This window comes from Urtica dioica, chromosome 11 (genome assembly GCF_054948205.1).
Source record: "Urtica dioica subsp. dioica isolate 48M chromosome 11, U.dioica_male_clone48M_v1_H2, whole genome shotgun sequence".
NCBI lineage: Eukaryota > Viridiplantae > Streptophyta > Magnoliopsida > Rosales > Urticaceae > Urtica > Urtica dioica.
In genome coordinates, this window is record NC_142766.1 from 21,618,713 (window position 1) to 21,646,612 (window position 27,900).

The window sequence follows — 27,900 nt, forward strand, 5'->3', positions numbered from 1 at the left end:
AATTGAAAAGTCATATCCGAAACCCTAAAACCCTGCTGTTCAACGCCTATATAAATGCTCGTTGGCTTAAACCCTAAAGACCACCTCTTTTTGAGATTGCAGCCATTTCACTCCATTCTCAGGTATATGAACATTGTAATCTCCCCAGATCTTTATATTTTGGTTATTTCTGTTCGTGTTTTGGAATTAGATTAGAAAAAAAAGCACATATCGAAGGCTTGCGAGTGACATTTTTTTTAACGACTCATGAGCTCAAAATGTGTGCAAAAGCACGAGTCATCACCCATATATTATCCTCTTGTTAAATTAACAATCTTTGCTTGAGGGCTTCCATGGATGATGTACATTTCTCAACCAGTTGACTTTTTTTTAATGTCGTAGACAAAATAATTCCTGAACGAATCGAAATTAACATTAAAGAAATGTACTTGTTCGTAGATCGACAAGCTTTCTCTGTTAAACAACTCTTCCAGAACAAAGAAAACAAAGAGTCTAACGCTCACCTCTTTTATTTTCAGGAAGCCCACTGAGTGTTTGACAAAATGTCCAAGAACCCAAAAGTCTTCTTTGACATCCTGATCGGAAAGGCAAAGGCCGGCCGAGTGGTGATGGAATTGTTCGCCGACACGACCCCGAAGACGGCGGAGAATTTCCGAGCTCTCTGTACCGGAGAGAAAGGCATCGGTTCCTGTGGAAAGAAGCTCCACTACAAGGGCTCGGCGTTTCACCGGATAATCCCGAATTTCATGTGCCAAGGTGGAGATTTCACCAAGGGAAATGGAACCGGAGGAGAGTCCATATACGGAGCCAAGTTCGCCGACGAGAACTTCAACTTGAAGCACACCGGTCCCGGAATCCTTTCGATGGCCAACGCTGGACCCAACACCAACGGCTCGCAATTCTTCATCTGCACCGACAAGACCACGTGGCTTGATGGGAAGCACGTTGTGTTCGGGAAAGTTGTTGATGGTTATAGTGTGGTTAAGGAAATGGAGTCAGTTGGATCGAGCAGTGGTTCGACTACTGAGAAGGTTGTTATCGAAGATTGTGGTGAATTGTAAGCGAGTCAGAGTCAGAGTCAGTGCTCTGAAAGGCTTTTATTTTAGCAGGCCGTTGAAATAGTTGTTTTGTTCCACAAATGATTTTGTTGTGTTTTGTTCTCTCCGTGGACCTTTGTGTAATTACTGCTCCACTATAATAAAAAGATTCGTCTGAAAAATCTTGTTGCATCTGCCCAATTTTGTGATTGTTGAATCTCTGATGTTCACAAAATCATAGGGTTCAGCTCTCTAAGCCATTTGGAAGGGAAATTTGTATCGATTTCATTTTCCATCAGGTTCCAAACATACTGGAGTTTCTGTTTTCTGAGAGTTCTGTTTGTTTTTTGCTTTTGATCAAAAGAGAGTTCTGTTTGTTGAGATTTATGATTGGTCTTGAATTAGATGTTTAGGCTTGGCAGTTGGCATGTTATGTTATTTGTTGGTTGGTCTATTTTATGTATGGATTTCAAAACTCTCATTTATAATTTACCTTATTGTGTTCTACCCATATCCTCGCTCATGTCACTGTCATTCAGATAGACGAGAATGACAAATAATATCTGTACCAAAAAGAATCATTCATGGAAACGGTATATGAAAACAACCCGATTAATTGATTTTGATAGCGTGATAAATAATCGTCTTAGAGACGCAAAGTTTTCCTTGCGTTTCAAGCGTACTTCAGTTCAAGCTATCGACCTAATCATGTCTTGGCAAGTTAACGTTTTGGTTGATTTGTTTTGGATTTTTGTAATTCCTTAAAATAAATAATCTTCAATGCTTTATCTAATCCTGGTCCACCATATCCTTGATAAATCAAAAACAATATTTTAACCAAAAACGTTCAATAAATTCATGGAGTCAGTACACAAAATATTCTCTGATTGTGTTGGCAATTTTTTTTTTTTTTTTTTTTTTTTTTTTTAATTTTGCTCAGAGATTATGTAGGCAATTGATTAAACGTGATTTGTTGGCAATTGATTGAACGTGATATAGAAACAACTAATCATGTTTAATTGATTGTGTTGGCAATTGATTAAACGTAGATCAGTTGTTTCTATAACATAATAATAAAAAATGAAAATAATATTTGAATAGAAAAAGCTCAACAGTTCATAAAGCCACAAGAAAAGTTTTATTACTATAAAACTCTGATTGATTGGCAATGACTCGCCATAATTCATTTGTTTTTCTACGACAGTAAAAATTATCTAGAGGAGCCGCAGAGTTTGTGAAGGTGATCATGGAGTGCAATTCAGAGCCTGCCTCGGAGATCGATAATGAGAGCTTTGACAGAGCCAAAGCATTGAAGGAGTTCGATGGCTCAAAAGCCGGAGTGAAAGGGCTCGTTGAGGCCGGGATAACAAAGCTCCCTCGGATCTTCCACATCCCACCGGAAGAGCTATCTTCTCTGTCTCAGAAGACGAACCCAAACGCCGATTTCCATGTCCCGACAGTCGACCTCGGAGCCATCCACAGCGATCCTCTGCGTCGAAACCAAGCCGTCAAAGCCATCAAACACGCCTGCGAGGCGTGGGGTTTCTTTCAGGTGACAAGCCACGGCGTTGCTCAGGAAACAATGGACGAGATTCTCGAAGGAGTGAGAAGGTTTCATGAGGAGCCGAACGAAGCGAAAGCCGAGTTTTATACGCGTGACAGGTCGAGGAAAGTGCGTTTGGAAAGTAACTTCGATCTTTATCAGTCCAAAGCCGCAAGTTGGAGAGACACATTGTTCCTCTCCATGGCTCCGGTCCCACCTCAGCCCCATGAATTCCCACCCTCATGCAGGTTCAATTACTAGTTTAGCCTAAATGTTTTTTATTTTTTTGGTCCATTAGGAAAATAGCCAACTTAAATGTTTGATATTGCTAAATAGCCAATGCTTGTTAAATCTTAAGTAAATATCCATTTTCATTTATTTACAGACGTAATTCTTAATTAAATAGTCACCTCCATATATTAGACCACGTCATTATTTACGGCTATTTATCTAAGATTTACTAAACGTTGGCTATTTAGCAATGTCAAACATTTACGTTGGCTATTTGTGTGAGTCGTAATCGTGTTTCGTTTCGATCATTTAATAATTGAATTTTAATCGTGCTAACGTTATTGTGTCGTTTTACCCATTATTTAATCGTGTTAGTGTTTTTTTTACCTAATTAATAACACTGATCCATTTATTAAAATTCAAATCATGTCTCAACCATTTCATGCTTCATGTACGAACCAAATTGTCATCCGTGCATGTGGCTCTGCCACTCAAACTAACAATATATATATCATTGTTCAATAAAAGAGCTCCCTAATATCCGAATACAGTATCATATACTTATTTCGAGTGTCTTAACCATGCTTGAGCGAGATAAGTACTAGGATGGGTGATCTCTTGGATAGTCCTCAGGTTTGCATCCTTTTTTTTCTGAATGTCGTAGAGATATATTGCTCGAACAATAATACATGGCCTATTTACGCTAAAAAAAAGCCTATAATTTTAGTTCTCTAGCTATCTGATACAACATGAATTATTTTCATTATGCAGAGACGTAATCCCACGATACTTGGAGGAGGTTCACAAGCTGGGACGATCTCTGCTCGGACTTGTATCTGAGGCACTCGGGTTGGACCCCAATTACTTGGAAGACATAGGGTGTGACAAAGGACGGACGTTGGTGTGTCATTACTATCCCCCGTGCCCTGAGCCAGACCACACTCTCGGTCACTCCAGCCACACAGACCCTGACTTTCTCACCATTCTTTTACAAGATCAGATCGGTGGTCTCCAAGTTCTTCACTGCAACCATTGGATCGATGTCTCTCCTCTTAAAGGAGCTTTCATTGTCAATGTGGGAGACCTCTTACAAGTAAGTACTCAATGCCTTCGATGAATGATTGAATGAATGAGCGAATGAATGCTTGTCTTATTATTGTTGCAGCTCGTGTCTAACGAGAAGTTCAAAAGCGTAAAGCACAGAGTAGTGGCTAAAATGGTGGGTCCGAGAATCTCAGTGGCATGTTTCTTCACGTCTCAGATTCGAGGAAATGATAAGGTTTATGGTCCAATCAAAGAGCTGCTGACAGAAGACAGCCCAGCTGTGTTTAAGGACACGTTGACAAAAGATTACATCGATTCCTTCGCTTCACTTGCACTTGGACAATCTGCTCTTGACCTCTTAAGGCTGTAACAAAAAATGTGAGCTTGAGAATTTCATATATCTTTATTTAATTTGAGTTATGTGTACTAGACATTATCTGAAGTTTGTGATTGAATTAAAAAAGATGTTTTTCCATTGATATTTTACATAATTTGATGGCAATCATTTCGGTTACGAGGCAGTATCAAATATTCAAGAGTCAAGAGAATCAGAGCCGTTGCGCCTCTTTTCATCATATGAAAACTTTTGACGCAAGAAACCCATTATGATGCCAAATTGTGTACAAAATTGAAAAAAAAATGCTCTTCTTTCTTACTTGACAAGCGCTTCTTCACAAGACCCTTTGCGGTTCAAACTTCAAACGGACCAGTTTCCAGATTCACTGACGCGATAGGCTTCTTCAAGAGCTCGTGACAAAACTTCACTACGCTCTCTAGATTCACTCTCTTTGAGTTGTCTGTTGAGGCTTCCATGTACTTCAAGCTATCAACCTGATCATGTTGCCATTTGGAATCTAGACTATTATTTCAATTACTTTCAAATTGAACAATAGAAATGCTATAGAGGTAAAAAAAAAATGAAGGAAGAAAATGTACCGATCGAGCTATTGGCTGCAAGGAGCAGTACGCGCGTCTGATAACAAAGCTCCCTCGAATCTTCCACATCCCAACCCAAACGCCGATTTCCACGTCCCGACAGTCCATCCACACCAATCCTCTGCATCGAAACCAAGCCATCGAAGCCACCAAACACGCTTGCGAGGCTTGGGGTTCCTTCCGGGTGACAAATCACAGCATTGCTTAGGACACGCTGGACGAGACTCTCGAAGGTTTCACGAGGAGCCGAAAGAAGCGAAAGCAGAGTTTAACACGCGTGACAGGTCGAGGAAAATGCGTTTGAACAGCAACTTCGATCTTTATCAGTCCAAAGCCGCGAGCTGGAGGGACATCTTTGTCTTTTCCATGACTCCCGGTCACGCCTCAGCCCTGTGAGCTCCCACCCTCATGCAGGATATATATGTGTCATTTTGAAAAATCAAATGTTAAACTCGACATTTCAGTAAAACACAAAGTATATATGTGTCATTTTCCCAATAAATTAACAATCTTCAAATTTGAATTATGTACCTTGGCTCACCATATCTTACCTCGTGTTGCATTAAGATCTTGCCTTCATATCAGGTATAGACAAAATGTAAAGAATCTTTCTAACACTTTCTCAGTTGGCAAGCATTCACTCACGATGATATAAAAATACTTGGAAGGCATGATCTCCATTTATAATGTAAGCCTTTATGGCATTAACCCCCACTGTCAAATACTTGGAACAGTGTTTATATCCTTTTATAATTTACCTTCTATTGTGTTCTACCCATATCCTCGCTCATGTCACTGTCATTCAGATAGACAAGAATGAATCATTCATGGAAACGGTATATGAAAACAACCCGATTAATTGATTTTGATAGCGTGATAAATAATCGTCTTGGAGACGCAGAGTTTTCCTTGCGTTTCAAGCGTACTTCAGTTCAAGCTATCGACCTAATCATGTTTGGTGTTTTGGCTTGGCAAGTTAAAGTTTTGGTTGATTTGTATATATCATGTTTGGATTTTTGTAATTCCTTAACATAAATAATCTTCAATGCTTTACCTAATCCTGGTCCACCATATCCTTGATAAATCAAAAACAATATTTTAACCAAAAACGTTCAATAAATTCATGGAGTCAGTACACAAAATACTCTCTGAGTGTGTTGGCAAACTTTTTTTCTTTTTTTTTTTTTTTTTTGCTCAGAGATTGTGTTGGCAATTGATTAAACGTGATTAGTTGGAAATTGATTAAACGTGATTAGTTGTTTCTATAACATAATAATAAAAAATGAAAATAATATTTGAATAGAAAAAGCTCAACAGGTCATGGAGCCACAAGAACAGATAAACTCTGTGATTGGTTGCCAATGACTCGCCACAAGAACAGTTTTATTACTATAAAACTCTGTGATTGGTTGGCAATGAATCGCCATAATTCATTTTTTTTTTCTACGACAATAAAAATTGTCTACTGGAGCCACAGAGTTTGTGCAGGTGATCATGGAGTGCAATTCAGAGCTTGCTTTGGAGATCAATAATGAGAGCTTTGACAGAGCCAAAGCATTGAAGGAGTTCGATGGCTCAAAAGCCGGTGTGAAAGGGCTCGTTGAGGCCGGGATAACAAAGCTCCCTCGGATCTTCCACATCCCACCGGAAGAGCTATCTTCTCTGTCTCAGAAGAAAAACCCAAACGCCGATTTCCACATCCCAACAATTGACCTCGGAGCTGTCCACAGCAATCCTCCGTGTCGAACCCAAGCCGTCGAAGCCATCAAACACGCCTGCGAGGTGTGGGGTTTCTTTCAGGTGACAAATCACGGCGTCGCTCAAGAAACGCTGGACGAGATTCTCGAAGGAGTCAGAGGGTTTCACGAGGAGCCGAATGAGACAAAAGCCGAGTTCTATTCACGCGACATGACGAGGAAAGTGCGTTTCCACAGCAACATCGATCTTTACGAGTCCAAAACCGCAAGTTGGAGGGACACCTTGCTCTTCTCCATGGCTCCGGTCCCGCCTCAGCCCCATGAATTCCCACTCTCATGCAGGTTCTATTATTAGTTTCGCCTCAATATAATGGTATTATCTTATTTCACAGCATAACAGGGATATTTTTGTCACTAAATTAGTATTTCGAGGATAATATTAGGATTTGAACCCCAAATACAATCTAACAAGAAAGCAATTAAAATACGAAGAACAAAATCACACACATAAATTCTCTCAATGAGATAATCTACATCCACTTTTACCGCTGCAGTTTTCACTCGCACTCTACTAAGAACATCGGCGCATAGGAGTATTGATAAAGAAAAACTAGGGCTACCAGATATGCATGAAAATCTCAAAATTCCATCGACTAGATAGTCACACAATATAATTTTTGTCCACAAAATGTCGGTTTTGACATGAATTATTTGGAGAGGCAGAGATATAATGCCGCGGTACGCAGAGGAGATTCGCAAGTTGGGACAGTCTCTGTTTGGGCTTGTGTCGGAGGCATTGGGGCTCGATCCAAATTGCTTGGAAGGCATAGAGTGTGAGAAACAACGGTCGTTCATTTGCCATTACTATCCCCCGTGCCCCGAGCCAGACCAAACTCTCGGTCACTCCAGCCACACCGACCCCGACTTTCTCACCGTGCTTTTACAAGATCAGGCCGGGGGTCTCCAAGTCCTTCACCGGAACCACTGGATCGACGTCTCTCCTCTCGAAGGAGCTTTGGTGGTCAACGTTGGAGACCTCTTGCAAGTACGTGCTAAACTATTGTTCGTTCTGATGAATGCCTAAATGAATGAATGATTGATCGGTCTTGTTAATGTTGCAGCTCGCGTCTAACGACAAGTTCAAAAGCGTTAAGCACAGAGTAGTGGCTAAATCGGTGTGTTCGAGAATCTCAGTGGCTTGTTTCTTTACGCCGCAGATTCGAGGGAATGACAGGGTTTATGGTCCTATCAAAGAGCTGTTGACCGATGAGAGCCCATCTGTGTTTAAAGACACGTTGACAGCAGATTTCTACGATTCCTTCAATTCACTCGCACTCGGAGAATCTCCTCTTGACCTCCTAAGGCTGTAACCCCGATTTTGTCTGAACTCTAAAACCATGATGTGATGATCTTGAGAATTTCATAGATGTTGATTTGATTTTGACATCTCTTCTGTCAACATCTCTTTGTAAACAGCCCAACCGTGTTTCATCGATTCCTTCTTTTCACTCGCACTTGGACAATCTTCTCTTGACCATATGTTCTTGAGAATTTTATAAAGCCTTGAATTGATTTATGTAGACATTATCTGAAGTTTGTGTTTGATTTAAAAGATATATTCATGTGTTGTTTTAAATAAAATAATGTTCTTGATGGAAAATTTTCTTTTGATAATAATCATCTTCTCAGTTACAAGACTTGCAAGGATACCATGATTCAAGAGAATTACATTGATGAGGCAGTATCAAAATTTTCAGGATTCAAGAGAATCAGAGCCGCGGCGCTTTTTTTCATCAGACAGTCGTATTGCAAACCTGCGGCACAAGAAAATCTTGTAAAAACAAGCAAAAAAAAAAAAAAAATGTTGATGTTCTTACTTGACAAGCGCTTCTTCATAAGTTCCTCTGCCGTGAACCGGTTCACAAAGACCGGTTTCCAGATTCACCGACGCGACAGGCTTCTTCAAGAGCTCGTGACCAATCTTCACCAGATTCTCTAAATTCTCTCTCTTCGAGTTGTCCGTTGATGCTTCCGTGTACTTCAAGGTATCAACCTAATCACATTTGGAATTCGGAATCAAGACTCCTCCAATAAATTTCAACTTGACCATAGCTATGCTGTAAAAAATGTATAGTACCTGAATCCGAAGATAATTGTCCCTGAATGAAGATGATTCAAAGAAAACAGACATGTAAAAGTCAACCATATCATCCATCGCGGTGAGGACAACGTCCATCAACGGCGTAGTCCCTTCTGGGCCCACAAACCACTTGTAGATTCCCCAAGATTTTCCATCTCCGACCTCTAAATTCTCGTCCCTCTTCGACGAGCCAGTCCCGAGGGAAAGGACGAGAAGATTTCTTCGGCCCACAGTTTCGAGAGACCAACCATTTTCCTTCATAACCTCGCGAACCGCGACCAGTGTCTGAAAATCACATTAAGCAACACCAATTAAATTTAAATACAAAGAAATATAAATAAATAAAGAAGCAGGAAAAAAAAACGTTACCGGGTTATTGGCTGCAAGGCCTCCATCGATGAGGTTGAAACTTTTTGTCCCTTTCGATGAGTTATTCTCGAAATAGAACGGAGGAAGGTAATACGGAGCGGCCGATGTGCCGATACAGATGTCTGACAGCAAAGAATCTTCTAGCTCGTCGCGTTTAGCCTGATCAGAATCGGATTAATCATACATTTTTGGCCTATATGTTACTGATTAATAAGTAACCCATGAATCTCTTTGTTCTCTCTCATTTTTTTTGGACAGTTGGAGTTGTTGGGCTCAGATACCATATTAAGTATCAAGTGTTTCATCTCAAATCCAATTGGCTAACTAGAGGAATAACTCGTAACCTTACATGTCTTACAAAGTCTTTTGGTGCATTTGAATTATACCTTTAATGTTGAAAAGACGACTGGCTGAAGAAGCCGGATGTCGAAAGCAGGAATGACGACGTTTGTCAGACTCTCTCGAATCCGTTTCTCCCCGACCATTTTCCTGATCTTGTCGTGGAGATAATCGCCGTCGTATTTCGGATTGAACACTTCTCTCTCGACCGTCTCGATGAAATCCTCAGCGGATTGGCAAGCTCGTAGGCCATAGGAGTTCCATATAGACTCGACCCACTTCGCTACCGTGCTGTACCAACGCGGATCATTCCTGCCAAACATCAAAAAATTTGATTCAGCTACCCCAAAAAAAAAAAAAATACTAATGTTGATCTTTGCATTGACTTACCTTAGGAGGCTTGTTCGAGCCTTTTGCGGAGGAAATATAAGCACGCTCTCTCGAAGATAAAAGTCGTTGATATCTTTAGCCGCAAACAAAGGGCGGTTATTTTCGTCTGGGACAGTGAGCATCGCTGTCACTAATCCTCCGGTGCTCGTCCCGGCAATGAAGTCAAAGTAGTCGGCGATCCTTGCATCTTCACCGTCCAGTTTCTACTTTTTTACCATGCAAAAATACACCGGTGAAGAAATTTTTTAGCAGATTATGTTTTAAAAAAATAGATGATCAGTGACAGAAACCTGGAGCTGGGATTCAAGAAAGTGAAGGATTATTCCGGGAATTATGCCTCTGACTCCGCCTCCGTCGATACTGAGAATCGTAACAAGCCTCTCTGCAGTATCATCTGAAACACTGAATATTGTTATGAACTGAGATGGAATGACTTGGGTTAATTAGACAAACTCACCGTTTGCCATATGGAAAGAGACTTTGAACTTGAGCTCTGCTAGAAATGGATTTGCCTTTTCTGTTCCTATTTCCTAGCATTGGGCTTTTATAGTTGTAGAATCTTTTCTTTAACTTTTTTTCCGTTTCCTCATCTGGTAGTTTCCACGTTTCGCTTTCGTTTACGTGATCTTTTGCAGAGCTTTTATGGAGTTTGTTGTTGCCTTTTGTCCTGACATGTAACTATCACATTTTCAAGCTTGTTGTGTTTGCGCTTTCAGTTATGTATATGTCACACTAATATTTATTCCTATAATAACAATGGCAATGGACTATATACCAAGCGTTCTTATTCTAACTGTAAACACAACAAAGAAAATAAGGTAAAATAAATACATATATATGGGATACAAAAGGTAAGTAAGTTACTTGAGAGATTAAGTTTGAAAGAAAGATCACTGAGCTCATTCCGAAACCTCCGCCGATAAGATCGAATGGTACAAATCGGGACCTTTATTTCCAGGAGAGAATTCTTAGTAATCAGTTGACACTTTTTCCATCATTTTCGTAATTTATATTTTTTTTTTAGAAATACGTCAATGAATGGCAATGATTTTCACATGACTGGACCCTAATTACTTGAAGAACGAATAAAAATCGGTCTGGAATATATATATATATATATATATATATATATATATATATATATATATATATATTTAGGTCGCAGAAAAGGGAGAAAAAAAAAAAGAATAAGTGAAGTATATATGTAAATACGTCAATGAATGGCAATGATTTTCACATCACTGGACCCTAATTACTTGAAGAACGAATAAAAATCGGTCTGGAACATATATATTTTTTTTAGGTAGCAGAAAAAAAAAAAAAAAAAAAAAGTGAAGTATATATGTATTGGGAGTCTGAGGTGGTGAACAAACGGAAAAATTGATATAAAAAAGAATCGATGAAGTGTCAACTTTTGTTAGTATATTCTCAAGGGACAAGTTAGTTTTTGTCACCATACATTTCCGATATCTACTTGTCCTTTAATAGGTGGAATCTTTTCTTTTTCTTTTTTTTTTTCTTTTTTTTTTTCAATGGAGCCATTCAAGTCATGAATAAAAATAACTCGTCATTCACAGAACCATTAATGTTCTAAGAGAGGTTTTGACAAAAAGTAGATCTTTAGCGAGCATGGACTCCAATTCAAAGCTTGTTTCAGAAACCTGTAATGAGAGCTTTGACAGAGCTAAAGCACTGAAGGAGTTCGACGGCACAAAAGCCGGCGTGAAAGGGCTCGTTGACGCCGGAATCACAAAGCTCCCTCAGATCTTCCACACCCCGCCGGAAGAGCTATCTTCTATTCCTCCTCGGAAGAACCACCCAAACGCCGATTTCCACGTCCCGACAGTCGACCTCGGAGCCGTCCACACCGATCCTCTGCGTCGAAACCAAGCTGTTGAAGCCATGAAACTCGCTTGCGAGACGTGGGGTTTCTTCCAGGTGACCAACCACGGCATCGCTCAGGAAACGCTGGACGAGATTCTCGACGGAGTGAGAGGGTTTCACGAGGAACCGTATGAAACGAGATCCAAGTTCTATACGCGGGACATGACGAGGAAAGTCCGGCTGAACAGCAACATCGATCTTTACAAATCAAGATCCGCCAGTTGGAAGGACACCCTGTTCTGCTCCATGACTCCTGAACCGCCACAACCTCAAGAACTACCCCAATCTTGCAGGTAATACCGTGCTTTTTAAATATAGGCGATATCAAGGTTTTTTGCACATTGGTCACGAACTGATTGCAGTTCGTGACCGACTCGGTACTAGATGTGTCAATATTTGGGTTTTGGTTGATTTTTAGTGAGTGACCAGCAAATGGTATTATTGTTGTCGATTTCCCTTTTTTGAAGAGTCTCTGTACAATATCTGTAATATATCGTATAGTTCTATACGTTTTCGCGCTTGACAAAAAAAAACGTGGGTCAACTAGTTAAAATCCGGTAAAATTTCTTTCAATTTCGTCGATCTCACTGTTTTTTAAAACAAAAATATGAATCATTGCAAAATCCGACCATTGCAAAATATGAAAACAAGATTTATAAAGTCAGATTACTTGTAATACAAGAAACCAAAAACTCTTATAGTTGGTGATGATTTGTGTGATGTTGCAGAGATATAGTGTTTCGATACACGGAGGAGGTTAAGGAATTCGGTCGATCTTTGTTCGAGCTGGTTTCAGAGGCTCTCGGGCTCAAACCTAATCACTTGGAAGGTATTGGTTGCTTAGAAGGCCAATCACTGGGGTGTAACTACTACCCGGCTTGCCCTGAACCCGATCGGACACTAGGGCTCGCCAGGCACACCGACCCCCACTTTCTCACCGTGCTTTTGCAGAATCAAACCGGCGGTCTCCAAGTTCTTCACCAGAACCGTTGGATCAACGTCCCTCCTCTCAAAGGAGCTTTGGTGGTCAATGTCGGAGACCTCTTACAGGTAAAAACTGCTCGGACATTAGATTTGAGTTTAGATCGGTTGTTTGAATCTTATTTGGGGAAACGTTCTTCGGTGCAGCTTGTCTCCAACGATAGGTTCAAGAGCGTCGAGCACCGAGTAACAGCTAATTCGACAGGTACGAGAGTGACTGTGGCGTGCTTCTTCTCAACTTATCTTCAAGGATCCGAGCGAGTTTATGCTCCGATCGAAGAGCTTGTGACGGAGGAGAGACCGGCCGCGTTCAGGGGCACTTTGGTCAAAGACTTCCTCAACTCCTTTCACGCTCTCCCGCTCGGCGTCTCTGCTCTTCAACTCCTAAGGCTGTGACACACACAAAACAAAAACAAAAACAAAAAACAAAAGAACACCCTCTCCTTCTTGTCCTGCGATTTCCCTTGTATGACTTTTGTACTGAATTTAAACACGAGATTATTTTTCACCTTATTCCAAGAGAATTACAAATACAATACAATATATGTGTTCCGATTATACAAAAAAAAAAAAAAAGAAAAAAAAAAGGAGGGTGTGTACAAATCATATAGCCCTGCAAATATAAAACCTCATACTACAGCAACAACATTTAACTACAGGCTCTAAACAACAAAAGTCACCTAGTGAGCTACATCAGAAAACGAAGGTCAAAGACTTCAAGCTCACGCGGTTTGACTAAAACCGTTAGTTAGTCTTGTGTATTTAAGGACCTTCGAGTCATTGTAATTAGTTGAGTCAATATTGTATCAGGCTGAGAATCATATAACTAAGAATGAGGAATGAGAGAGATCTTGAGTGAGAAAGAAAACAGACTTTTGCTATGAGAATTGTTCAGAAGCCACCGTGTATACAAACATAAAGAAGAGAGTTGCTCTTCACCTAACTTGGGTGATTGCTTGATAGTGGATTCAGAAACAGGGTCTCACGCCGTGACTTGGATTAGGATATGAATTGAATCTGAACCAAAGATTAAAATAACTGTTGAGTTTTTTCCTTTTGCCCAAATCACGCAGAAACAAGAACACAGCAAGTTTGTTTACGAGGTTCAGTCAAATAGACCTAATCCCCGGAATTCCCCTCTCGGAATTCGTTATGCACTATGATCAAAGAAACCCTTTCAATCGCTCACCCGGTGATCTCACAATCCGAGAAACACCACCTAAGAATTGGAGAAGAAGAAGATGAAGAACTACCCAAGAATTTTCCCAACTCTCTCGCTCGACCTCTCAGACTATCTCTCTCTCAATTCTTTTCTTTATGCGACTGTGTGTCAATATTACCGTTAGCACAGTGCTTTATATATATACACTCTCCTTTTTCAAACTCCTCAGAACTAACAACTAACTTAACCATTAATAAACCATGATTAAGCTTAGCCTTACAAAAGAGAAACAAAAGCACTAACCGCTAACAACCTAACCACGGTCAGGTACAACTAACATCAACAAACTCCACCTTAGTTGTTCCTTGACCGCCAACCATAGTGCAGAGCTCCGAGAGGATCATCACTCAACCTTCTATCTTCTTGCTTGAACCCCAAGCAACTTCAAGCAGTGCTTAAACTTGCTCAGAGGAAGAACCTTCGTGCCACAGTCCGCCGGATTTTCTTCAGTTCCCACTTTCTGAATCTCCACCACACCTTGCATCACCTTGTCCCTTATGAAATGATATTTCACTTCTATCTGTTTCGTGCGGTCGTGAAACACTGGATTTTTGCATAAGTGAATTGCACTTTGACTGTCAGAAAATACAGTGGCCTTTCCAGTGAAGAACTTCAACTCTCTTAACATTCCTTGTAGCCAAATCCCTTCTTTCACGGCCTCTGTAGAAGCGATGTACTCTGCCTCGGTGGTGGAGAGAGTTACCACTGGTTGAAGCTGTGATCTCCAGCTCACACAATTATTACACACCAGGAAGTAATAGGCTGAGGTTGACCTTCGAGTGTCTTTGTCTCCAGCATAGTCAGAATCCACAAATCCACATAGACTAACTTCTTCCTCAGGCTTGCCAAAATACATTAGACCAGTTCGAGTTGAACCTGCTATGTATTTCAGCATACCCACAATAGCAAACCAGTGAAGCTTTCCAGGATTTGACATGAAGCGGCTGAGACAGCTAATGGCATAAGCCAAGTCCGGACGAGTAAAAGTCATAGCGTACATGATAGAACCCACAACATTGGAGTAAGGTTTATCAGCCATGAATTTGTGACTCTCTGCATCTGTCGGACACTGGGACTTTGACAGCTGTAATTGGCTTCCCAATGGCAAACTGTTTACCTTGGCTTGACTGACACCAAACTTCTCTATCAGCTTTTCAAGGTAGCCTTGCTGATTTAAGAAAAGCCTCTTTTCTGCACGATTCCTCTCGATCTTCATTCCTAAGATCTTTCCAGCAGCTCCAAGGTCTTTCATATCGAACTCAGACCTGAGTAACTCCTTCATTTTTTCAACCCTGTGTTTGTCCTTACTTATCAGCAGCATATCGTCAACATAAAGTAATAGATACTCTGCATCCACAGGACTTGACCCTCTGAAATAAAGGCATGAGTCATAGTAGCTCCTACAGAAGCCTTGAGCAGTGATAAACGTGTCAAAACGAATGTACCACTGCCTCGGAGACTGCTTCAGTCCATAGAGAGACTTCTTGAGGAGACAAACCATGTCTTTCTTCTTCTGAACCTCATACCCCTCAGGTTGTTCCATATATATAACCTCATCTAAGTCTCCGTGTAGAAAAGCAGTTTTGACGTCCATTTGTTCTAACTCAAAGTTGAACTGAGTTACAAGAGACAACATCACTCTAATGGTCTTATATTTGACCACTGGTGAGAATATCTCATTGTAGTCAACCCCCTCCTTTTGAGTGAACCCTTTTGCTACCAAGCGTGCCTTGTATCTCACGGCATCACTGTCCATAGCTCCTTCTTTGATCTTAAAAATCCATTTGCATTCCACTGTAGACTTGTCTTTTGGTCTCTTCACTACCTCCCAGGTTTGGTTCTTGTGCAGGGAATCCATTTCTTCATTCATCGCCAATCTCCACAGTTTTGACTCTTTACACTTCATGGCTTGTGCAAAAGACTCAGGCTCTGTCTTGTTGATTTCCACAGCCGCCATAAAAGCATAAGCCATCAACTCTGTGTAGGCTGAGAATCCATATCTCTCAACAGGCTTGTGCACTCTTCGATCTCTGTCTCTCACTAGTTGATAGCTCGTAGGAGATTGGCTTCCATCTTCCGGTGATGGCTCGTCTGGTGGCATTGGTGTTTGAGGGTCAATGTCAGCAGCTCCATCTTCTATCTTGTCTTGATTCTGCTGAGTGTCCAAACTTAGCTCCACCTGATCAGATAACCCACGTACTTGTTGCACTGTGATATCTTTTCCTACAGTCCCTGCAGAGTTAGTTCTCACAGGCATAGTAGTAGACATATCACCAGATTTTTGAAGACAAGGAAAATCATTTTCATTGAAGATAACGTCTCTACTATTGATAACCTTAAAACCCTTTTCACCTCTTAGCCACAGCCTATAGCCTTTTGTACCCGATGGATAGCCCAAGAAAACACATTTTATTGCTCTAGGATCTAACTTGCTTTCCTTCTGGTGAGCATAAGCACTACAGCCGAACACCTTAAGGTTAGAGAGATCAGGAATTTTACCAGACCATACTTCTTCGGGTGTTTTGAAAGCTATGGCACTTGAAGGACTTCTATTTACCAGATAGGTCGCTGTCATCACAGCCTCTCCCCAGAAGTTCTTCAGTAGTCCAGAGCTGATGAACATGCACCTTGATTTGTCAAGCAATGTCCGGTTCATTCTCTCAGCTACACCGTTCTGCTGTGGTGTGTGCCTCACCGAGTGATGTCTTTGAATTCCTGTTTCCTTACAATAAGAGTCAAACAGCTCATTGCAAAACTCCAACCCATTGTCAGTCCTCAAGGTCTTGACCTTTCGATCCGTTAGATTTTCAACAAGAATTTTCCAAGTTCTAAAATTTTCAAAAGCATCACTCTTGTTTTTAAGCAAGTAAACCCACATTTTCCTAGAGTAGTCATCAACAAGAGAAAGAAAATAAATGTTACCACCATGTGTAGGATTCTTCTCAGGACCCCACAAATCGGAGTGGATATACTCGAGAATGTGTGTGGATGAGTGTTTGCCCGGCTTGAACTTCAACCGGTGATGTTTGCCGAGCACGCAATGTTCGCAGAATTCAAGATTTGACAATTTGTCCTTGCCAAAGTATTGATTTCCCTTCATGATCTGAAGACCCTTGTCGCTTATGTGTCCTAATCTCCTGTGCCATAGGACAGCTTTCTGGTCCTCCGAGGAATCAATTGCCGGTGCTGCTATGCCTGATATCGTTTCTCCGATAAGATAGTATAGGCCATCTATCTTGACTCCCTTGATATATGTCTTGGCTCCCTTGGTGATCTTCATTGTCCCTGACTCGATCTTGTTGCTGTAGCCTGAGTCATCTAGCACTCCGAGAGACACCAAGTTCCTAGTTAGACTAGGAACTAGACGGACATTCTTTAGCACTCTGCAGCAACCATCGAACATCTTTATAGTGATATTCCCAATGCCTGCTACCAAGCATGTTTCACTGTTGCCGAGGACCACTTTGCCTCCATCAACTCTTCTGAAATCCGAGAGATATTCCTTGTTGTGCGTCATGTGATACGTACAACCGGAATCCAAGATCCAATCGCTCTTCTCTCCTTCATTTGAGATCAGCAGAACCTCTCCGTTATCGCGGCCGTTGCCATAGTTGGTTGAGTCTTGATTGGTGGTACTTGAGCTCGCTTTGTCATTCTGGTTCTTCTGCCATTTGAAGCAGTCCTTTTTCAGGTGTCCAACCTTCTTGCAGTAGAAGCAGGTTCTTGACTCCTTGTTTTCATTGTTAGTTGACTTTTGCGGACTCTTGTTACTGGACTTTCCCTTCTTGGCTTTTGGATTGTTCTTGTTCTGACTTCTTTCTTGACCGTAGTGAATTTCTGCATTAGATGAGTTGGTCTTCTCTGACTTCATCTCAAATTCCTTGGATCTCAGAGCAGACACAACCTCATCGAGTGTAATTTGTGTACGACCATACTTGATTGCAGATTTCACTTCCTTATATGAGTCAGACAAAGAATTCAAAATAATAATGGCCTGATTTTCTTCGCTCAAAGATTCTTTTTCGCCAGAGTTTGCTAATTCGATAGTCATTCTTCTAAAACCATCAAGATTCTCCTCTAAAGATTTGGACGAGTTCATTTTGAAACCAAAAAGTCTTTCTTTCAGAAAAATTTTGTTAGTCAAAGATTTTGCTTGTAAGAGTTCATCAAGTCTCTTCCAAATTTTAGCAGGAGTATCGTCACTATCGATCTGGCGAATAATGGAATCAGAGAGAGTGAAAATCAGGGTACCTGTCGCTGTTTCGAGGATCTCATTCTTCTGATCCTCGGTCGTTTCTTCTGGCCAGATTATCGGTTCCTCGATAGCCTTCAGGAGATGTTGTTGAGCGAGCAACGCCTTTATTTTCCTCCGCCATATCCGATAGTCGCCGGAGCCATCGAATTTGTCGATGTCGATTCTCATACTGCTCGCCGGGATTGGATTTGAGAACAGTTGGATTTCGCCGATCCGACGACTCTGAATGGCTCTTGAATCTTCTTTATCCGTGTTTCTTTGATCTTCAGATTCTTCTTTGACCGGATCTGATTTCAGCTTCGAGTCCGCCAGCTTGATTCAATCTTGATTTCACGAGGTGTGATTCTTGAGCGAATGCCGACCAGGCTCTGATACCACTTGTTGAGTTTTTTCCTTTTGCCCAAATCACGCAGAAACAAGAACACAGCAAGTTTGTTTACGAGGTTCAGTCAAATAGACCTAATCCCCGGAATTCCCCTCTCGGAATTCGTTATGCACTATGATCAAAGAAACCCTTTCAATCGCTCACCCGGTGATCTCACAATCCGAGAAACACCACCTAAGAATTGGAGAAGAAGAAGATGAAGAACTACCCAAGAATTTTCCCAACTCTCTCGCTCGACCTCTCAGACTATCTCTCTCTCAATTCTTTTCTTTATGCGACTGTGTGTCAATATTACCGTTAGCACAGTGCTTTATATATATACACTCTCCTTTTTCAAACTCCTCAGAACTAACAACTAACTTAACCATTAATAAACCATGATTAAGCTTAGCCTTACAAAAGAGAAACAAAAGCACTAACCGCTAACAACCTAACCACGGTCAGGTACAACTAACATCAACAATAACCTTACATTTATTGTTTTCTGGTATTGGCGCCATTAACGTTCTTCATTACTTGTGCAGGAATTCATTGCATGTGTTGTGATTTGCTTCATTTTTACCCTTCTGTTTTGATTAATTCTAATGTATATCCCTAACACATCAGAACCGGCTCCACTGTAAAGCATAAAAATAATAAGTTAAATAAAATCTTAAACAGCGAGAATAATATTGTATAAAAATTATAGAATAAATAAATTGGTGAGATTATTTGAGAGATTAAGTTTGAAAAAGGGTATTATAGGTAATTTCAAATTGTTAAGCCAGAGTGGAAAGGTTGGCCTTGGGCCAAAAAAAAAATCTTTATAGCTTGGGGCCACTCTTACGACGTTAAATATTGTGTAAGGTAAATTTATTTTTCTTCTTTAAACTGACTAATGGAATATCAACAAGTTAGGTTTTGTCACCATACCCAATTATTTTAAGTTCTACTAGGTGGAATCTTGCTGATACTGCTGTCGGATCTTGTTTGCTTTTGTTTATTTATTTTTGTTTCTTTCTACGAATTCATTCAAATAAGTATAAAAATAACTCGTTATTCTTGGAACCATTGACGCTCTGAGAGAGGTTCTTACAAAAAGTAGATTCTTAGTGAGCATGGACTCCAATTCACTTGTTTCAGAAACCTGTAATGAGAGCTTTGACAGAGCCAAAGCATTGAAAGAGTTCGACGGCACAAAAGCCGGCGTGAAAGGGCTCGTTGACGCCGGAATCACAAAGCTCCCTCAGATCTTCCACGCCCCACCGGAAGAGCTATCTTCTATTCCTCATCAGAAGAACCACCCAATCGCCGAAATCCACGTCCCGACAGTCGACCTGAGAGCCATCCACACCGATCATCTGCGTCGAAATCAAGCCGTCGAAGACATAAAACTCGCTTGCGAGACATGGGGTTTCTTCCAGGTAACCAACCACGGCGTTGCTCAGGAAACGCTGGACGAGATTCTCGAAGGAGTGAGAGGGTTTCACGAGGAACCGTACGAAACGAAAGCTGAGCTCTATTCGCGCGACATGATGAGGAAAGTCAGACTGAACAGCAACTTCGATCTTTACCGATCAAGATCTGCCAGCTGGAGGGACACCCTATTCTGCTCTATGACTCCTGAACCGCCACAACCCCAAGAACTTCCTCAATCTTGCAGGTAATATATTGCCAGCAATATCCACAAAGTAATGCAGAGCTAATAGCCTGGCACAAATTAATGAAGTTCGAAAAGCCAGCATCTTTAGGATTGCACAGTAAGAAAAATGACTAAAGCCTGATTATTTATCTCCGTGTCAAATGACTTTAATATTAATATGTTTCTTGTAATACAAGAAACCAAAAACTCTACGCAATGATGATTCGTGTAATGTTGCAGAGATATAATGTTTCAATGATGATTCGTGTAATGTTGCAGAGATATAATGTTTCGATACACAGAGGAGGTTAAGGAATTCGGTCGGTCACTCTTCGGGTTGGTGTCGCAGGCGCTCGGGCTCGAGCCTAATCACTTGGAAGGTATTGGTTGCTTAGAAGGCCAATCGCTGGTGTGTCACTACTACCCGGCTTGCCCCGAACCCGATCGGACTCTAGGGCACGCCAGCCACACCGACCCCGATTTCCTCACCGTGCTTTTGCAGGATCAAACCGGTGGTCTCCAAGTTCTTCACCAGAACCGTTGGATCAACGTCCCTCCTCTCAATGGAGCTTTGGTGATCAATGTCGGAGACCTCTTACAGGTAAAAAAAAAAAAAAAAAAAACTGCTCGGACACTAGATTTGAGTTTAGATCAGTCGTTTGACTCTATTATTTGGGTAAACTGTCTTCGCACAGCTTGTCTCCAACGACGTGTTCAAGAGCGTCGAGCACCGAGTGGCGGCTAATTCGACAAGCACGAGAGTGTCGGTGGCGTGCTTCTTTTCTACACATCTTCAAGGCTCAAACCGAGTTTTCGCTCCTATCGAAGAGCTTGTGACGGAGGATAGACCGGCTGTGTTCAAGGGCACTTTGGTCAAGGACTTTCTCGAGTCCTTCCACGCTCTCCCGCTCGGCGCCTCTGCTCTTCGACTCCTCAGGCTGTGACACACACACAAAAAAAAAACCCACTCTTTCTTGTCCTGCCATTTCCCTTGTATCAATTTTGTACTGAAGTCAAACGGAACATTATATTTAATCTTATTGCAAGAGAATTACAAATACACAATACACTACATGTGTTCATTCCAATTATACAAAAAAATAAAAATAAAAGGGGAGGGTGTGTACAAATCATATAGCCCTTCAAATGCAAAACCTCATACAAACTACAAGCTCTAAACAACAAAATCACCTGTTGATGGTGGTGTGTGTATGAACTCACTCTCGAAAAACTCTCGACTCAGTCCCAATCCTCGTCGTTCATGGCGTCATCATCGCCCTCGTCCTTGGGCGGCCTCACCACCAGAACCACCATTCCGAGAGCTTCTCCGACTCCGGCGGCCCTGAGAGCCGACCCTCTGTCGACTCTCAACCCGCTGCCACTTTCCTCAATTAGATAGAACCCATCGTCTCCTTCCACGGCGGTCCTTTCCCGATCGGCCACCACAAGAATCGGCTCTTCCTTGTACCACCGGTTCGCCGTCCACGGCAAAGCCCTCGCGTCCCCGAACGCCACCGCAACGCCGCCCAAGAATCCGGCGAGCGGGGCCCACGCGGGAAGCACCACCCACCTGTCCCACGGCTTCTCCGCCGCCACGACTCCGAACTCTCCGTCGCTCCGGCAATCTCTCGGGGCGTCTCTCACCGGCTTCGACCCCTCGGAAGCTTTAGCCACCGGAAGAACCACCACTTTCGTGGCCTCGGCGATCTCTCCCATCTTCAGCCTCACCACCGGGACCTTCACTCCCTCGATCTCGGCCTCTTCCGCGGCGGACTCGCCGGAGCTCAGCTCCTCTGAGACTCTCGTCTTCGCGGCCTCGCTCTCCGCCACGGCCAGAGCCTGCTCCATCGCCAGCGTCCTCTGCTCCGACGGGTTCTTGTGCTCTTTTCCCTGCCGGAAGTACATGAAAGCCAGGCAATCTCCGGGGAGAGTGTAGTTGAAGCTCTCCCAGCCTTTATCCCCTTTCCGGCGGGGAAAATCCTTCATGGCGCGAGCTAGCTCCATGGCCGCCTTGCCGTCCATTCCTCGGGAGACCATGAACGACGCCGCGGCGGAGCGTTGCTGAGCGCTCAGGAGTCGGATCTCGTAGAGGAGCTCGGCGCCGCCCAGGTCGAAGGCGGCGATCACGGAGGAGTCGGTGCCGGAGGCGATTAGCGAGTCGCGGACCTGAGCGCCGACGACGAGGCGGTTCTGCTCGACGCCGGAGATTCCGGTGACCTCCTCCAGCGCCGGAGGAGCGAAGCCTTCTTGGATTAGTGTGGGAATCAGCGGCGCGTACTCGAACCAGCGGCCGAGCCGGTTAGAGAGGACTTCGAGTCGGCCGTTGACGTCGAGGTCGCGGAATTGCGGCGGAAGAGGCGACGGCGGTGGCCGGAAGGGCTGGTAGAGCTGCGGCGACGGGCCTGGTGACGCTGGTATGAGCGAGTCGGGGTTTTTCTTCTTCTGGTCGAACAGCGAGGCGGAGATTGGTCTGAGCCTGGGCGTTTGGGAGGTTTTGGAGTGAGTGTGAGGGAAGCGAGTGAGTCTCAGGGCGTTTAAGCTCAGAGATGACAGCATTGTCGCTGCTCGAAGATGAAACCTGTGAGGAAGAAGAAGAAGACGAGCCTTATCTCTCACTTCGCTCTCTTCTGTGTATAACTGTTGACGGGTTTGTAATGGTGGATTGGGCTTTCGTCTAGGCTCGCTAGGCCCATAATGATTTCAAATAAGACTCTCTCCTCGGGCCCGTAATTTTATAGAAACGACACCATTTTTTTTTTTAACTAACGACATCAAAGTTTTTTCAAACTTAATCTCTCAAATAATTTAGGGCTATAGTCATAAAAAATAAAAAATAAAAAAAAACTTAAATTTTTTCGTATAAATAATTTTTGATAAATTTTAAGTAAATAATTACGAAATTTATATTAAAAAAGTAAAAAAAAAAAAAAGTTAATAATTGTAAATAATCGTTAATAATTGTAAATAAGCCACTATCTTAAAGGTGTGGGGTTCCATCTAAAGCTTGGTTTTAGATGGAACCCCACACCTTTAAGACACTAGACTCCAAGAGCATAAATGAGTAAAAATTTCCAAACAATAACACATCACTAGAATGATTATTTATTTAAAATTACAAAATATTGATTATTTAACACATCTCTAATTTTTGGTGACTTAAATTTTGAATATTTATTTTATTTTTTTATTCTATAGATTCTTCTATCTCTTTATATTTTTTTCTTTGTTCTTTATGATTACCTTTTCTTTTCATATATAAATATATATATATATATATAATATGTATATATTATATATATATATAATATGTATATATATTTTTGATGTTTACAATTTCATTGTAAAATCATCTAAAAAAAATAATAAAGAGGTAGTTATGGAGGTTTAAAAATTCGATGCATTCAGAGACTAAAAATATGTCTAATGCTTTTACTTATTTTATGGAGGTAGTTATGGAGGTTTAAAAGCATCTTTAACCATATACTTATTTAACGCTCCCTTTATAATTGCATTAATATAGATAATAATATGTCTAATGCATTAATATTGTATAACATAAAGAGACTAAAAAGATATATATATATATATATATATATAGTTGGATTTTGGTTTTACGCCAATGAACCATTGCGTCATCTGCACCAACCATTTTGTTCTTCTCCATATAACTTTGGTTTTGGAGAATTTTGACTCATTTCAGTCGACCCTCTCTCCCCAAGCATTGTTTTTAATTTTTTTTTGTTATTTTCACACTTCATATTACTTATCAACTTTTAGAGGCCGGTGATTAGGTACATCTTATTATGCAATATACTTCATTTCAGGGGTGCAAAATGATACTATAACTAAGATATTTATTTATGTCAAAGAATACTAACATGTATGTCATATAATTGTAATCGTATTTATAGTAGAAAAAACATGTACAAAATTATATTATATATCAGAATCATTTGTGTTCATTGTGTTTTTGCATCTTGACTCAACGTAATTATCACTAAATGCAGTATCCAAAGTGGTGATTACATCAATTCACCCGATATATTCAGATATAGGTTTGAGTCACGGCTAATATATACAATGTACCTCTTTAAAAAATAAATCACTGTAATTCGAAAAGTGTGTTGCTCGTTGGCCTAAATTCCCGCCATCCTAATTTAGATCAGTATGATAAAAAAAATTATAAATATCCAATCGTAAACATAAAACATATCTAGTCCAAAAATATCTCAATCAATAGTACTCCTCTAGCACGAGGTTTGACAAAACTTTCAGACCAAAAGAGATGAACTGGATTTTGGAAGTCAAACTTTTACGCTGCTTTTTTTTTTTTTTTTTTTACATATTCACTAGATAACAAACTAACTTCGATCGTATATCTGTAAAGCTAAGTTCATGAACCTTATGTGTTGTAATGAAGATCAGTTCTTCTTTTGCTCCGGTGAGTTAAAGCCAAATCAAATAGTACATCTTGTCTAGTAAGTTAAATAGAATTTGAAACATGTGTTTAGTATAACTAAAATATATTAATTCCGAAATCAAAATGATTTCCGACCCTAAAGCAAGGGGCTGCGCCAAATTAAATTAGTGTGAAATGGTCTTTTTTATTAGTCCCCGGTCTCTTTATTTTGCCCTATATATCAAACTATTAGTTTTTTCTTCACCGAGATATATTGAACTAACGAAGTTGCTAAGTTACAAAATTATATGATCACATATATACTTCAACATTGTTTGGAAATTGGAATTTAACCAAAAAAAAACTCTGCTTTAAATGCGATATGCTTATTTAAGCTCCCTAATTAAGTTAAAATTATAATCAAATTCTCTAAACCCTAAGAAATAATTCAAATTAAAGCAAGACACACATCTCATACTATTAAGACGTACGCATAAATTGAACTGTCTTTTTAATATTTGAATATATATATATATATATAATATAATTTTAATTGAGAATTTTAGCTATTTCCTATAGTTTATTTTTGAATATTTTGGTATACACTACATGTTCTTTCCTTTTTTATCCTTTTTAAAACGCCAATTAATTACACGCTCCGCTTTTTAAATTTCTAGAGAGCTACACCGTTTTAACTAGATTGTGGGTCTTTTTATTGTATTTTGGATCTAAATTGTCTGCCAATTTTTTTCATTTTATCCATTGGCAAGCATTTTATCCGAAACAACCAATAAACAATCGTATACTTTTATTTTTCTGATATACTTTTTTTTTTTTTTTTTTTTTTTTTGAAAAACTTTTTCTGATATACTTTATTAGTAAGATATGCGACATGCTCATCAATTTTTATATATATTTATATCATCAACTCTGAATGAAACAACATCAAATGCATGTATGCTACTTGAATTTTCATTAAATTATTATAGTACTGAGTATACATTGACATTATATTATTTGTTGTTTTTGTTAATGTAATGAGGAGGAAATTATAAATTATAATCTTTTATATGTTTATGTTTAACATTTATATATGTATGAAAAACTCTGTTATTTTTTGTATTGATTTGTTTCTATATACATGTCAATTTGTCTCTCTACTGTCACAGATTATAACACTCCACTCCACCAGAAAATCTCCTGCCACGTGCTGTCCAACAAAGCCCGCTTTACCGGTCCTCTTTTCAAATCATTGTAGAAAAATAATAAATATCTTTTTGGTATTCAAACTTCAACATTACCTTCTTGCGCTAAAAAAATCAAAAGAAATTTCACCTGCCAAAAAGAGCACAAATCCATGCACATTATTGATGCCGGTTAAAGTGACTGAGTAAGTGTATGAAGTGAACCGTAAACGAATTAAAGAGGTTCCCACTTCAACAATTTTTCACATTAGTCATTACCTCGTGTGTTTGACTTTGACCAACCCTTTATTCCTTAGAAATTTCGAAGACTACTTTGTAAAATCTTCCACAATTATTTTACCCGTAATCGTTTCATTTTATCTTTATCCGCCTATAAGGACACACGCTAACCCTCGATTATTATAATGGCAACCATCATATACCACCTGTAATCTTTCATGCATTTTTTTTATGAATATACTGACTGCCTTTAGGAAATATATAAGACTATGTATATACGTACGTACAGTCTCTGCTGCACTGTCATACATCGTGGTGCATCAAAAAATTAGGTAAATAATTAATTAAAACGTTTGAAATTATTATATAACTAATATTTCGTAAATCTTAGATAAATAACTATAAAAATGACGTGGTCTAATAAATAAGAGTGATTATTTACTTAAAATTTACGTATGTAAATATATAAAAATGGTTATTTATTTAAGATTTACGAAACGTTGATTATTTAATTATGTCAAATTGTAAATGTTGTTTTTTATTTAATGGACTCTGATTAATATTCAACTACTTATATTAGTTCGTGTCTGTTGAGTATAATTATGAAATGTCTGATTATTATAATTAACCATCACATACCACCCATAATCATTCATGCAATTATTTATGTATATATTGACTACCTTTTTGGAATTACTACATAAGAATATATATATATATATATATATATATATATATATATATATATATATACACATAGTCTGTAACGCATTGTTTGTACATCTTGGAGAATAATTGAAACTGAACCACTTATGTAAGTTGGTATTCGCTGAGTGGATATATATCCTAATCATGTTGTTTCTGTTTCGTGTGATATGGTCAAAGTTCAAGTCTTGAACATGGACCGAAACAATAGATGATAATGATTTCTAAATGACAATGCATTATGCTGCATGACCAATTCTCAAGTTTAAATTATTGATTAAGAGCTTAAAAAAAGCTATTTTCTACTAATACCAATTCTTGATATATCTTTTTTTTTACTGTAATGTAAATTCTAACGGGTGAGACGTGACCAAATCAAGGTGATTCGTCTCCAACATATATGTCTTGGAATGATGGTCAATCATCACTCAATTTGACTAACCACCTTCATCAGAGTTCAGGGTCGACCCAATCTATATTAAGAGACCATTAGCAAGAATTAAAAAATCAGGTAATGTAAAAAACTAAGCGATGGCTTATCTCGCCTTAGGCATAGCTGGCCAGCTCCGTCATATTCAACCATTGTCGAAGCTCGTTCGTGATAAGGGCTGCACACCAAGGCCTTTGTGATCCGCTCAATCGTGTCAAGGCCAAAATTAACTCAACTTGGCCAAGCAGCGTGTATGACTAAATTCGAGACACATTTCTCGTTTATGGTTAAGACTTGGCCAACCCCAACGATGGAGCGTCCATCTATGAGACATAGGACCTCCAACGACGATATTGATCAAGAACCTCTGTTGCTGGGAGAGAGGGAGGAGATTTCATACCCCCCCAAATCGGGGTTCTTGTTTCGAGGAAAGACTTCGAATATCATATTTTAGTGAATTTACGCATATGAGCAAAAAATCACCATGAGCAATAAATTATTTTAATTTATTAAATTGTATATTACCTATTATTTGTAACTTCAATTCAAATAACCAAAAATTAATAAATTTTCGTCTATGCTGATACTATATATGCTTTCTATTTATATATTTTTGTCTATTATTTTCTTTCTAAAAGACTTTCTAGTGTATCTAACATTTTTGTGGTTCTATTTTCAATTTTGAACCCTTTTTTCCATCAAGCACCCACTATAAATTTTGAGTGTTTGAGTTAAATAGCAAATTAATAAGTTTGTAAAGTAGACAAGATATTTCTAAATTTGACAAAATTGTTCAACTTTAAAAAATATTGCAAATATTGTGTCAATTAATCTTTGTCCACGTTACACATTTATATATGCGATAAAT

The 27,900-nt window shown here is 39.9% G+C and overlaps 7 protein-coding genes across 7 annotated transcripts; 5 read left to right on the forward strand and 2 right to left on the reverse strand.

Moving 5' to 3' along the window:
* The first annotated feature begins 40 nt into the window (after positions 1-40).
* LOC149382364 (peptidyl-prolyl cis-trans isomerase CYP19-3) lies at positions 41-1,219 on the forward strand. Its single transcript, XM_089601618.1, has 2 exons — positions 41-122; positions 519-1,219. The coding sequence occupies exon 2, from the start codon at positions 543-545 to the stop codon at positions 1,059-1,061; it is 519 nt and encodes a 172-aa protein (XP_089457744.1). The 5' UTR covers positions 41-122; positions 519-542; the 3' UTR covers positions 1,062-1,219.
* Positions 1,220-2,181: 962 nt separating this feature from the next.
* Positions 2,182-4,334, forward strand: LOC149382365 (1-aminocyclopropane-1-carboxylate oxidase homolog 1-like). The gene is made up of 3 exons (XM_089630087.1): positions 2,182-2,828; positions 3,583-3,904; positions 3,977-4,334. The coding sequence occupies exons 1-3, from the start codon at positions 2,284-2,286 to the stop codon at positions 4,223-4,225; spliced, it is 1,116 nt and encodes a 371-aa protein (XP_089486213.1). The 5' UTR covers positions 2,182-2,283; the 3' UTR covers positions 4,226-4,334.
* Positions 4,335-6,109: 1,775 nt separating this feature from the next.
* Positions 6,110-8,148, forward strand: LOC149382366 (1-aminocyclopropane-1-carboxylate oxidase homolog 11-like). The gene is made up of 3 exons (XM_089630088.1): positions 6,110-6,830; positions 7,212-7,533; positions 7,610-8,148. Exons 1-3 carry the CDS (start codon positions 6,286-6,288, stop codon positions 7,856-7,858), a joined length of 1,116 nt encoding a protein of 371 aa, XP_089486214.1. The 5' UTR covers positions 6,110-6,285; the 3' UTR covers positions 7,859-8,148.
* LOC149382367 (patatin-like protein 5) lies at positions 8,146-10,169 on the reverse strand (the record flags this gene model as incomplete). The annotated part of the gene is made up of 7 exons (XM_089601486.1): positions 8,146-8,302; positions 8,366-8,541; positions 8,626-8,913; positions 8,998-9,156; positions 9,384-9,648; positions 9,727-9,929; positions 10,017-10,169. Coding segments are annotated over 7 exons (1,305 nt in total), but the record flags the coding sequence as incomplete, so codon positions are not given.
* Positions 10,170-11,267: 1,098 nt separating this feature from the next.
* Positions 11,268-13,025, forward strand: LOC149382368 (1-aminocyclopropane-1-carboxylate oxidase homolog 1-like). The gene is made up of 3 exons (XM_089630086.1): positions 11,268-11,903; positions 12,339-12,660; positions 12,739-13,025. Exons 1-3 carry the CDS (start codon positions 11,356-11,358, stop codon positions 12,985-12,987), a joined length of 1,119 nt encoding a protein of 372 aa, XP_089486212.1. The 5' UTR covers positions 11,268-11,355; the 3' UTR covers positions 12,988-13,025.
* Positions 13,026-19,502: 6,477 nt separating this feature from the next.
* Positions 19,503-21,043, forward strand: LOC149382369 (1-aminocyclopropane-1-carboxylate oxidase homolog 1-like). Its single transcript, XM_089600867.1, has 3 exons — positions 19,503-20,095; positions 20,354-20,675; positions 20,770-21,043. Exons 1-3 carry the CDS (start codon positions 19,551-19,553, stop codon positions 21,016-21,018), a joined length of 1,116 nt encoding a protein of 371 aa, XP_089456993.1. The 5' UTR covers positions 19,503-19,550; the 3' UTR covers positions 21,019-21,043.
* Positions 21,044-21,087: 44 nt separating this feature from the next.
* LOC149382370 (rubisco accumulation factor 1.1, chloroplastic-like) lies at positions 21,088-22,687 on the reverse strand. The gene has a single exon (XM_089600866.1). The coding sequence runs from the start codon at positions 22,628-22,630 to the stop codon at positions 21,314-21,316; it is 1,317 nt and encodes a 438-aa protein (XP_089456992.1). The 5' UTR covers positions 22,631-22,687; the 3' UTR covers positions 21,088-21,313.
* Between the last annotated feature and the right edge of the window lie 5,213 nt (positions 22,688-27,900).